Here is a 13386-nt window from a genome sequence, read left to right on the forward strand (position 1 = left end):
TTTTCCTATTTTTTTGAAAATGTTTAATTTTACATGGCTATTATATACAGATTGGAACTATGGTGGTGATTGAATAACTTTAGGTTAAGTTAAAAATGGAAAACTTACAAGTACTCTGATTTGAAAGAAGAGAATACCCCTACTTTCCTAATTTCATATATTGAGTAAAATATTTCTTTGAAATATATTTTAGGATTCAGGCTTCCCCAGGAGCTGAATGCTACTCTGGCTAACAACATTTCTACATTTGCATCTGTGATCTATACTGAAACCATCGTCATTTATTAGTATTGCTATTTTAATCTTAGAGGAGAAAAGGGAACGTGAACACAAACGTTAAACGCTCCCCATTAAGAAGTGTATGAGAAAAAATTTTAAAAGAAGAAAAGAAAGGAGAAGGGAGACAGCTGATGTCAATACATAACTGAGAGATGGCTACATGTGCCTTAGGACCAAATCATCCTAGAATGTTTCCCACTAGTCCATAGAGCTGTCAAAAACTGGATATTGTATATGTCATACATACATATATATACACACACACACATATTTCTTTTAAGATGAAATGAGCCCCTAAACATTTCATGCATTGTGTGAGTGAATTTAGTGCACACTAGTGCAGAAGTGCCTCAGTTCAGTGGGAAGGGGTTAGCCAGGGACAGCCGGCTTTCACAGGAGGTCAGGGACAGAGACTGGCAGAGACAACTGCATGGCAGGTGCGGCAGGGAGGGGGTGGGCATGTAGGACTGAAGGTGAAATAAGCTAGTTGTGTTCAGAGGCAACAAGCAGACTGGTTTGGCTGTAGAAATGGCACGTTGGTGAAATGGCTTTAGAGTCAGAATCACATTTGAACCCTTCCTCGGTCTAGCACTTATTAGCTGTAATTTTGGACAGGAGTCCCTGGGTGGCACAAACAGTTAAAAGCTTAGCTACTTACTAACCAAAAGGTTAGTGGTTCAAATCTACCTAGAGGCACCTCAGAAGAAAGGCTTGGCAATCTACTTCTGAAAGATCACAGCCATTGAAAACCCTTTGGAGCACAGATCTGCCCTGACACACATGGGTCGCCATGAGTCAGAGTTGACTTGACAGCAACCGGTTTTGTTTTGTTTTTAACTTTGGACAAATGGCTTAAACATGTCTCCTTATCTGTAAAGATAGCACCTCTTTCATGGGATCGTTGGCAGTATTAAATACATAGTCGGTGCTTAGTAACTGTTCCTTCATTTTGTTCTTGTTCTTGGTTAGTAGAGAGGAATTTCGTTAGTGCAGAAAAGCATGCCAAGCTTTGCACCCAGGTATCTTCCCCACATTATCTTCTTTACTCCACCAAAACCTGCAAGAGAGGATTTATTTATCCCCATTGCCATGGGATTCAATAGATGTTTGGGAAGGTTACATAACTTGGCCTAGGTCACAGAGCCAGTTTGTAGCATAAACAGAACAATCAAACCCATGTCTGTCCAAGGGCAGGAATGTTCCACTCTATCATGTGGCTTTCTAAGCAACAAGTGACAAGTTGAAAAGTTATCAGTGAAAGGAATCCTCAACAAAGCAGGTTGAGAGTTAGCAACCAGGAGCCAAGGCCCATATCCATATTTTAACTTGCTTCACATGTTTTATGGAATTCTGCAGTATAGAACTGATGCTTTGCCATTTTTTCAACCAGACCAACCCTGCGCTTTTGGTTATTTACCTGATAAATGAATGAACTTCCAGAACTTCACATCCCTGGCCTCAGTTTCATCATCTAGAAAATGGGGAGTTTTGACTACTTGATCTCTGAAATTACTTCTAGCTCTAAAACGATAGGTGTTTGCCATTGCTTTCATTGGATGGCATCAAGTGAGCTTTGACTTGTGTCAACCCTGTGTACAACAAAACAGTCCTGAGCCATCTTCATGATTGTTGGTATGCTCAAGTCCATTGTTGCAGCCATTGTGTATTTTGAGTGCCTTCCAACCCAGGGGGCTAATCTTCTAGCACTATATCAGAAAATATTCTGTTGTGATCCATAGGGTTTTCATTGGCTAATTTTCAAAAGTCGATTGCCAGGCCTTTCTTCTTAATCTGAAACCTGTCCACCATGGATGAATCTGCTGGTATTTGAAATGCTGGTGGCACAGATTCCAGCATCATAGCAACACACAAGCCACCACCACACGACAACCTGACAGATGGGTGGTGGAAATGGTGGGTACGTGGACAGAATGATAGGGTTTGGGATGGGGACACGATACCATCCTTCTCAGAGCCAGCTCTTGAGTGTGAAAGCCCTCTCACTGTAGAGGCCCTCTCACCCAAAGAGGTGTTTAATCACGGAATAAATTGTGAAAATTCTTAAACTCTTTAATTCAAACTACATAAATGTATACTCTCCAACCTCACTGATGTAGGTACCATGCCTTTCTTCAACACTAGGTCATGCGGAGTGTGCAGTACTGTCTTTCTAGCATTGACCACAGCCACAGTGCATCATGTCCCACTTCCAGTTTCAATTTCATTAAAATGGAAAGAGAACTTAAGGTGGTTGCAAATAAATCTGCATGGAGAATCTCTAGATTCTCATGTTTCTCCCCAGTCTTGTAGCTATTTCTCCCACACTTAACTTGACAGCAATTTTTTGGTGACTCACCTCTATGGAGTCTTTTCAAACTATTCAACAGAGTTTCCCTAGAAACAAGAATGCTGTTTCTTTTCATATTCACTTTTCAGTAGCTTTAATTAAATTCTAAGTCAGATTTCACCATTCCTCTGCTGTAGTCCCCCCACGCAATGGCTTATCCACCTATGGAAAGAACAAGCTATAGTCCACACAAGGGCCTACAAAGCCCCAGATGCTCTGTCCCCTGCCCACCTCTCTGACTTGGTCTCCTGCTCCTCAATCTTATGCTCCAGTCACCCTGACCTCCATGTACCACCTCAAATTGTTAAGCAAGCTCCCACTTCAGAGTCTGTACACTTGCTGTTCCCTCCCTCTGGAATTCTCTTCCCCTGGAGATCCACATGGCTAGCTGTTTTACCTCTTTCTGGTAGGTCTTTGTTCAAATGTCACCTTCTCAGTGAGGCTTGCCCTATCACTCTATCTGAAGTCACCGCCTTTGTCCCCTAACCAAACCAAACCCACTGCCGTCGAGTTGATTCCGACTCATAGCGACCCTACAGGACAGTGGAACTGCCCCACAGAGTTTCCAAGGAGTGCCTAGTGGATTCAAACTGCCCACCTTTTGGTTAGCAGACATAGCTCTTAAGCACTATGCCACCAAAGTTTCCCCTTGTCCCCAGTCAGCCTTGTATATCCCCCTTTCTTGCACTGTTTTTCCCCACAGCACACTTACCTGACACACTGCATATCTTACTCAATAGAATTTGAGCTTCATGAGGAGAGGGGGTTTTGTCTGTTTGTTCACTGACTTGTTCCCAGTGCCTAGAATAGCAGGCTCATAGTTTTCACTTAATAAATATTTGTTTAATTAAAAAAAAAGTTGCCATCAACTTGATTTCAACTCATGGTGACCCCACGTGTATGAGAGTAGAACTATGCTCCAGAGGGTTTTCAGGGGCTAATTTTTTGGAAGTAGACCACCAAGTCTTTTTTCTGAGATGACTCTAGGTGAATGAGAACCTCCAATCTTTCAGTTAGCAACCAGGCACATCAACCGTTTGTACCACCTAGTGACTCCATTTACTTAACAGTAATGTTTACTATTGTTATAAGTATATTGACTCTTGGACTGAATCGTATAACTCCAATAATCAGTATATTGGGCTTGCACAGGTTTAGGAATAAACCTAGCTGAGTCTTGGTAAGCAAAGAAGGAGACGTCAGGAGTGTGTCGGTACACTAAAGTGCAGATGACTAGTCAGGGCATGGTACCGAGAGGAACAAGAGTATCCATTGAATGCAAGTCAGCTAGAGAGTGTCTCCTTTAACTTGATCAAACTGACCTCTCCAAGTACTTAACACTTTCATATTCAAACATACAATAACACATGTTGGTGGTGGTGGTGGTAGTTGCCATCAAGTTAATTCCAACTCATGGAGATCCCAACTGTGTGAGTAGAGCTGCACTCCAAAAGGTTTTCAAGGCTCTGACCTTTCAGAAGATCACCAGGCCTTACTTCCAATGCACCTCTGGGTGGGTTTGAATGGCCAATCTTTTGGTTAGTTCTTAAGCATTTGTGCCACCCAGGACTCCTCAAAAACATATAGTAAAGTCACATATAGATGGTCTAGCTACTTTTCTTCGGATACAGGCAGAACAGACAGAAGACAAGTTGTTTCGTCCTGATCCACTCCTTAAAGGTTTTAGCAAATCTCTTAATCTCTCTCATCCTTGGTTCTTCCTTAAAAAGGGGAGGGAGGGTATACAATAACACATGGCCTGCCTATTTCACAGGTCTATTGTAAGTACCTGTTAAGTCAATAGATATGAGAAAACTTAGAAATTATCAAACACTCTACACAAGAAGCTATTCTCTTGTATTAATATAGATAAATTACTTGTCTATAATATCTACACAGCTCCCCAAAAATGATGACTTAACTTTATAGTGCTTTGATTAAAAAATGGTTCCTAAGACATATTAAAGAACAAACTGAAAGGAAAAAATCTGCTTTTAAGGGCATAAAATGAGAAGAGGAACAATGTCTTTCTCTTGACTCTTTAATAGAAAATATAAGGCAGAAAAAATACATAACATCATCAGAGCAGTAACTATTATATAAAGTTCAAATTCAAGAATATTACTGTGAACATCTATACTTACCTAGATTCTTGGATATTTAAGATATTTCTATTTCAACACCACAAGGATAATCCAAGATGACTTATTAATATCACACATGTCAATAGTAGGTTGTGATGTAAATGAGCCAGCCCATTCCAACCATCTCAGTTCTGTTTTATTACAGCATTTATTAAACCAAAATAAAAAAGTGGTGAAGAATGACTTGTCACACAATTTATTACAGTTGATGGAGTGTAGACAGTCTTTTCAATAAGGCTTTAACACACTGTTATGCACCGTAGTACATTATTAATGGAAAGAAATGCATGAGACCTGCATCAGCTTTTCTCCCAAGTCATCCTGACATTAAATTCAAAATCAATTCCACCCTACATGGTAAAGGTTCAGAGATAAAACGTTAATTTTTTTTGTTGCTTTCCAAAACTTAAGTTTATAATTCAAAGCAAGAGTCAGTAAGTGATACACCAAATTTCACTGAATGTAATAATCACACTTTTTTTTTGGAAGGGGGCAGTCCAAGGAGGCAGTAAATGAAACAGGAAGACAAAGTGTGCCCTAGTTCATATTCAACAAAAGAAAGGGACCTAATTTTCTCTCTGACTGAAAGAACACAAAAGACAGCCACAGAATGTAAATTGTGTATTGGGCATTTGAACTTCTCTTCTAATACCTGAATATTCGAATGGAACTAATTCGCTCTGGAAAAGGTATTAAGTAACTGAGCATGATTGTGTCAGGATGAGGCATAATCCTCAAACTGTGAAGGAAAATAAACATTTTTTACAATTGAAACGGTCATCTCACTCTCTCAGTAACCTCAATAAAGCATTTCACATTCAAAAGAACTAAAACCAAATATATTAAGAATGACCTACCTCCAACAAGGAACCCTGATAGACACAAGCACCTGTGAGGAAAAACAAAACAAGAATTAAAAGAGATGCATAATAAACCAAGAGGCACTGTCCCAGCAGGCTTACTGCTAAAACTGCACCTAAACTCATCCCAATCTTAAAAGCTTGAGCATTCCACTCTTGGTTTACACAAACTCTTCAGTCCAACCCAAGAGGCTAACACAGGATACAATGATATGTTTTCCTGTGTCAATGCCTTTGCTCATTTTGGTTTCCTTCAGGAGATGTATCCTGTCTGTTCAAGGTCGTTGAACTTGATCCCACCTCCTTCATGAAGTTTTTCCAGCCCACAGGATTATGTTCTTCTTCCTTTGTACACACAGCACTTTGTGCCTGCATTATCCATTTGCGAATTCTTTCTTGTCTGCTTCCTTGTGGCGTCCCTGCTAAGGTTATTTAACTTTTCATGCAGAAATGTTGCATTATGCCCCACTACACTATATACTCTTAGGGCAGAGACTGTTTCTACTTCTTTGTAGTCCCTACCTCTTCACATAGTAGACATTCACTTAGGTATCCGGTTGGTTAACACAAAATATCCATTTCATGCCTTAACACAGTCTTTTCTTCTTAAACGGCAATAAATCATTTTATAGGACAGTGGTATAGATGAAGGAGCCCTGGTGGCAGGGTGGTTAAAGCTTTCAGCTGCTAACCGAAAAGTCAGCAATTCGAACCCACTGACCACTCTGTGGGAGAAAGATTTGGCAGTCTGCTTCTGTAAAGATTTACGGCCTTGGAAACCCTATGGGGCAGTTCTCCCATGCCCTATAAGGTCACTGTGAGTCGGAATCGACTCCATGGCAGTGAGGCTGTTTTTTGGGGGGCTGATATGGACTGTAGTTCTTTGAAAGGAACTCTTCCATTGAGCTCCTGATCGCTAAAGCTCTTTTCATCCTCTTTTCACTCATTTTATTTTTCTGATCGACTGCTTATGAAGTGATACATCTTTCTATTTTCCATTCATTAAGTGACAAATAGAAAAACAACAGATAATTTGTTTCTAAATGGAAAAGAGGGCTGAATAAGGATGGGACAACCTATATTTTCTGAGTAACTAGTGTATCATAAATCTTTGGTGAGTTTCATATTTGAAAAGAATGTAGAATCCTCATTTTAAAAAACATAAACACACATTCGCAACCAATTTTTGAGCAGCACAACTGGTGTTGATTTAACCTAGAAACAGGTGGGCAGTGTGCTATCGGCTACTCTCTCAGAAATTGAGGCTGCAAAACAGATTGGAATGGCATATACACAACAAAGCAAGCAGCATGTCTTGACGAAGCGAAGCGCCACAGTTGGTTTCCAAAGAGTGAAGGATACATTTTACTACGGAGCTTGATTCTAAGAGATCATTCCTAAAGTCTCAAAAATATTAACTTCTCAGGAAATGACTGGTCTACCTTCTCCACTAATACTGAAATAAAGGACAACCTTTCAAAAAAATGAAACGGCTGTTTATACTTGGGTTTGAATCAGCAGATCTCTGTGGGCAAATTTATTGAAATGGATAGTGTGCACTTAACATTCAAATAAGAATAATAATATGGGATAAAACCTGTTCCAATGACTCAGCATTTCAGTCTATGGTGTGTTAAGTATCAATACAATTCCATTTCCAAATTACTTAAATGGACATGTTTAATTATATCTGATGTTTTAAAACTATAAAAAAGATCATCACTTAGATACGATTTAACAAAATTTAACGTTTAGAATAAACAAACAATATTTAACCTTTAGAATAAGACGATCCTCAGATCATTTTTCTTTTGCCCGCCTCCATAGCAACACCTTCCAAAAGCCAACTTCTTTACAAAGCTCCAAAAGAAATCACACATCTTAAGAAAGATTCAGGTACCCATATCAAAACGTATTTTTGCCAGTTTTGAGAGATATTATAAACTCATTAAAAAATGGAAAACTACAGCAGAATCGAGTATGGCACCATATATCCACTTGGTTAAGCCACGCACCTGCTAGAGACACGAAGTCAAGTCAAAATAGTTGGTAGCTGCTGATAAATTCCATCACTAGGAAGAAGAAATAACTCAATTTGGGTCACTCTGTGATGTACAATTCCAAAAGAAATGAGCTTGACCTTCTGAGGGCTTTCCTTAAACAGAACAGTTCTACCCGGAAGGCAGCTGCGTGCATGAGTCTCCATTAACACAGCTTCCAAAACCTCATTTCTACTCTCTAGAGAAAATAAAGCATTCCAGTGCGATGCCCAGTCTTATCAAACATTTATCACCACCCAATGCCAGATGCAGTCATCCGAGGCAGACATATTCCTCCCACACTAGCACACCTTTCACACCCACCACCAGATGAAGTCGGGAGTTTGTTGGTGTTGGGGGCTGGATGCAGCTTCTGGCTCAGCACCAGCCTGTTCACTAATCAATTGATTCATTTCATATGGAAACAAAGTGACTCCACTCCACATACACATCACTTTTTTCTTAAGGAGTACTGGAATGACTGCAGCTCTGTCTGAGGTTTATATTTATGGCTTTATTTGAACTTTAAAGGAAACTCTAGCTCCAGGTGAATTCTGGGAGATGATGTAGACCCAGAATGAGAAACAAGCCTTCTTCAAGGGAAAACTGAGAAAATATAATAGCCAACTGGAGCTAGGGTTCTCAGACCAAGAACTTTGCCAGTTTCAGGGCACAAAATGCAACTGAGATGCCAGTTAAGTTCTAACACCTCATGGCCAGTGCGAAAGTGCATAAAGCTCTGCAGGGTGAAGCAATTATATACTGCAGCCAAGAAGGGAACCTGGGTACTGAGACCTGGGCTGCTCTTCAACTTGTGTGGTTGGGTCATTTCTTGCAGGTCACATTGGCAAAATGTTACTGAATATTAATTTAAACCAATGTCTGTTTTTAAGACCTTCTGCACATTATAATGTACTCCCTTATGAAACAACTGTATAAAATGTAGTATTTTCAGAGAAATAATTTTTCTAAAATTTTCAGAGAAAATTCAATAATTTGCACCATTACTTACGGCCTGAAGCTACTGACTACAGAAACTATAACTGGTAAATTGGAGAAGTTACATCCAAGACTCACAAAATGTCAGACTCATTAGTTCAAAGAAATAGTGACAGATATGACCGTAAGATTTGAAGAGATTTGGCGAGCACAGTATCACAAAAACATAACTCATTAGGAACAAGCAGCCACAAGTTGGTATTTAAATGTTCAAGCTTTTACGTTGTGTTATAATTCAACATATGGCGGTATACACTGTGGAATAGTTAAAATAGAATTGTTTCCTGGACTGACAGGACAGCTCATGTCCTGATTATTAACAACCAGGATTCAGATCAATTAATAGAGTAGTTAAAATGAAAATGGGCCAACTGTTTTTGAACTATTGTGAGATTTGGCAAGCAGCTCCAACTCCGCCATGTGGTAGTCACCCCCCCCGCCCTTGAGCCACGTGGTGGAGAGTATTTGATGTATACTTGTGTCTAAGTAAAATTGAGTGAAACTGCCACCCAAATGCATATGGATGGCTGTACCCTCACTAAAGGATGGATATAGGGAGGGTAACTTCAAGAATCTATTCCCCAGAGAGGAATATAAATGTATTATGATGGAATGAAGAGCCTATGACAATACGTCATCTCTTCATTTCCACTAGCAGGCAGCTGCAAAAGCCAAAAATGTGAAGCTGCAATTAGTATGTAACAGTTCAATATTGGGAAACCTACCAAGGACTAATGTTTACATATCTCTACTGCTATTTTATTGATATTAATGATTGCTGGGTATGCAAACACCTTGAGGCAGGTACTGAGGGTTTTTTTTTGTATTTGTTTTTGTTTTTTTGTCTTGTTTTTATGTCTGTATTCCCTCCTCCCCCCATTTGACACAATCGGACACATAAGCTTTCAATAAAGGTTTGTGGAATGAAAAAAAAATGAAGAGATGTGCTGTTTTTCCCAGGCAATGTCTTCTCTTTCACAACACTCAGTTTTAAGGAGAGTACTTCATAGAAGGGACTCTTCAGCCAAGAGTAGAACCAAATATGTTGATGTAGCCATACATAAAAAAATATTGTCTATCAAATGATCCTTTTCAATGTATTTTATTAATGGCATTTATAGGAAAAGCCTGGGAGATTGTGGGATGGGCTAAAGCTACATAGGGAGTGATAAGTCACAGACTAGAACCCAATTCTCTTAACCTCCAATTCAATGATCTTTCCTTATCCCAAGCCAAAATATTCCATCTAGTGTAACTTCACTGGATTTCCACAGGGCACACAATTCAAGATATGCTTCTCCAGAAAATGTCTTGGTAGAGCTTCTCTGATTCAGAAACAGCCATGTTTGCTTGAAGTTTATCTCTGTGACTTCTTGCCTTTATTAAGTTCTCAAATCATAATTTTCATAAGCTTAACAATGTAAGGCAGTGTAAAATAACACTGCCAATAATTTGGTTGTAAAAATTTTTTTCCTAATAATTAAAATAAAATTCAGAACCAGAAAGTTGCAATTGACCACAGATAATGTATCAAGTATCAATTTCTCTTTTTTGTATGCTGGGGAATTAAGAAAAATATTTTAAGAGCCATCACCTCTAGTTGACTTCTTCGTTTGGTAAATGACAGAAGTTCAGCTCAAAGAAGTTACATGGTTCATTCAAGGTCACACAGCCAGCTAGTGGTAGAGGCCCGACTATCAGGTAAGCTTAATTCAAAAGAATGTGATTTGGCAGTACTCAGTCATCTGACCAATATTTTTGGTTTTGGGTTTTAGTACTGTGTACTAGGAGCTGAACTAGAGACAAAGGATTAACTTGGAGCCATCCTAACCCCTGGGTGAGCACACAAGTAAGTGAGGAACTTCATAGCTATATCAACTATAATTAAAGAAAGTATTAACTGGTGTACTAGAAGGATGTGTGACGGGCTCTCTGAGCACTGAAAAGAAAACAACCAACTCTTCCATGCACTGGTCAGTCAGCAAAGGCCTCATATCACATTAAGAAAAGCACACATATGAGTGCTTCTTTTCTATTTTTTAAGATCATTCTCTGAGCTAATAATAAACTTGAGGAAATCTCTAAGATCCGTAAGCTTTTCATCCTTGACCTCACTGCTCTTATTTTTAAAAGAAACCTTGACAGAACCAAATCAGAGGATAGCTGATTTTTGGCTGTGGGACCAATTCACATAATTAAACAAATGAATAAAACACGTAAAGCATACCAAAAAAAAAAAAAAAAAAAACCCCAAACCTATTGCCATTGAGTTGATTCAGACTCATAGTGACCCTATAGTTCAGGGTAGAACTACCCCATAGGGTTTCCAAGGAGAGGCTGGTGGATTCAAACTGCTGACCTTTCGGTTAGCAGCCGAGTTCTTAACCACTGTGACACCAGGGCTCTTATGTAATGCTTAGTGCCAGGTAAATGATATGTGCTCAATAAAAGTCATCATTTATTCATCCATTCATTCATTATTAGATATGGATCACTGTGAAATGGCTGTACAGTGCTCTGAAGTTGGGGAGAAACATTAGGAAGCAAAGTTTCCTCCCCCATCCCCACTCCCACATCAACATTTAAAAACTCTGAAAGTTCTTAAATTTTGCCCTTTTTATGGGACAACCTTCCAAAGCGCGCACTCTGCAGGCTCTTAGTAATGACTTAATTTAAACAGATTTGGTTCTGAAAAACTGCCCCTGGTGAGCTATCTGGGAGACAGAGGACGTTCTCTGTCCTGCAAGAATATGACTCTAAATAAGAAACTGCCACCAAGTAAAATAATTTTTGTAGGTCACAGGTTCATGTTTGGGTGGCCTGGGCTGAGTCTCCCATCAGGTTTATTATTACAACTATGCCCTAAATGTTTGTTTGTTTCTTAAGTGTGCACACACACGCACACATACAATACGTATTTCTACTAGGTATGCACTGTTTGAAGCAGGCTGCACAGGCCCCAGACAGGCTTTTCCCTGGTACAGAATATACTTGACATAGTTCCCCGAAGGGTGTGGAAAGGCGGCAGCTGTATCCACGGGGTCGATTCCACTGCTGTGCGTGGATTTCCAAGGCCATGCCACTTTCTCCCAGGTAGACAAGAGGGAAGAGGCAGCTGCTCCGGTGGTCAGAGCTCGGCCCGAGGCAGGGCTTTGCCCTCCCGCGGGCCTCCAGCGCCCCTAGCTCCGCGCCCGGATTCGGCACCATCAGCCGCCCCCAACTCAGCACCTGGGTGGAGGAGCCCCGCCCCGCGCCGGCCGTCGCCGCAGCGGCTCTGATTTGCGGCGGGGCAGGTGAACTATTCTTTCCGCAGCTGGATGAATAATGAATGGAGCCGGGAGAGGAAGCCGAGAGTCGGGCACTTTGGATTAAGCCGTCTTCCTCCGAGCCCGCCGGCTCCCTTCCCCCTCCCTAAGCACTAGCTGGGCGACTTCCCAGGTTCCTCGGAGCAGGTGGGAGCTCCCAGTGCCTCGCGGCCCGGCACCCGGCATCCCATGACCCCCAAACTCTTTATTTACTTATTGATTCGTTTATTTGGCTGAATCCAGATTGCTTTTGATATCATGGCGACAACTCTCGCAGCCTCCTTTCTCTCCCCAAGCTCAGGGATTTTACACGTAGGTTGGAGCCCCGGAGGAAAACCAGGAGGCGTAGGGTGAAGTAAGAGAATGAACCTAAACTCTTATCCACCACTTTTTTTCTGGGGGAAGCAGGAAGGCTAGTGCCTCGCTCCACTGGGGAGATTTTCTAGTGCAATTTAATTGTCCAGCACACGCTCAAACCAGCTAGTTATAAAATCGTAACTGGATTTTAGGTGCAGACCTACTGGGGCGAGGAAGGCGGGAAAGCGTTGCGGGGTTCAACGGGGCGAATTTTATGTTTCATAGGAGGCAGAAGTATTTTTTACATAGGTAACAGCAATTGTTCGCTCCTCACCTACTCTCCATTTAGTTGCGTTCCCTGCGGGGACAGGTCCGGGGAAAGTGAAAAGAAAGAGAATCCCATTTCCTAGATGCCACCCCAACCGGCCCCCCACCCACCCAAACGCACACAGGGCAGAGAGCGAGGCGGGGGTCGTGATGAAAATGCAAAACGATACGAGTAGGAATTTTCGCAGCAAAAGCCCACTCTAGTTCCAACCCCACTCACCCCTCAAAAAAACTCCCTCCCGACCCTACCACAAACCCGCTCAGCTTTTTAAACTGCATGGCTCTCACACACACAGTTCTCTCACCTTCCGAATGATGAGGCAATACTGCAAATTCCGCCAATGCAAGGGCCACGCTGAGCCACACCTTGAGGACACCCATCGCAGCCTCGACACCCAGGATGCAGGAGCCCAGCCTTCGGCATCCAAAAACCGGCTCTCGGCCAAAAAAAACGCTGGATTCGGTGCACCGAGCCGGGGCGCTCCGAGGGTGGAGGGCGGCTGGCGGTTACCTCCGGGGAAATAAGGTGGACGGGCGGAGAGCGACACTCACATCTGCCCAGAGACCCGGGGCCGGGCAGGGGATTCAATTCCTTCACTGCCCGCGCGGAGAGCGCGCCAAGCTCTCCGGCAAAGCAAGACGCCAACGTGAGCTGAGCTCGTGAGAATCAAAGAGAAGGCAGACCGCCAAGTCTTGCCCGAAAGTTGCCGGTCACCAACTGTGAGGGTCTCGCAGCATTTCCCTCTGCCGAACCTATCCGCTCCGAGGCCGCTACAGTGGAGATCCCCG

General features: G+C 41.8%; 1 protein-coding gene across 1 annotated transcript in view; it reads right to left on the bottom strand.

The window, feature by feature from the left end:
- FRAS1 (Fraser extracellular matrix complex subunit 1) overlaps window positions 1–12978 on the bottom strand; it is a 516919-nt gene extending 503941 nt beyond the window's left edge. Inside the window, exons 1-2 of the mRNA XM_012557480.1 lie at window positions 12903–12978; window positions 5628–5659 (exon numbers count right to left, since the gene is read on the bottom strand). Of these exons, the coding sequence (XP_012412934.1) occupies window positions 5628–5659; window positions 12903–12978 (108 nt within the window). The remainder of the gene's footprint in view (window positions 1–5627; window positions 5660–12902) is intronic.
- Window positions 12979–13386: the final 408 nt, after the last annotated feature.

The sequence above is a fragment of the Trichechus manatus genome, unplaced genomic scaffold, assembly GCF_000243295.1.
Source record: "Trichechus manatus latirostris isolate Lorelei unplaced genomic scaffold, TriManLat1.0 scaffold00105, whole genome shotgun sequence".
Lineage (NCBI taxonomy): Eukaryota > Metazoa > Chordata > Mammalia > Sirenia > Trichechidae > Trichechus > Trichechus manatus.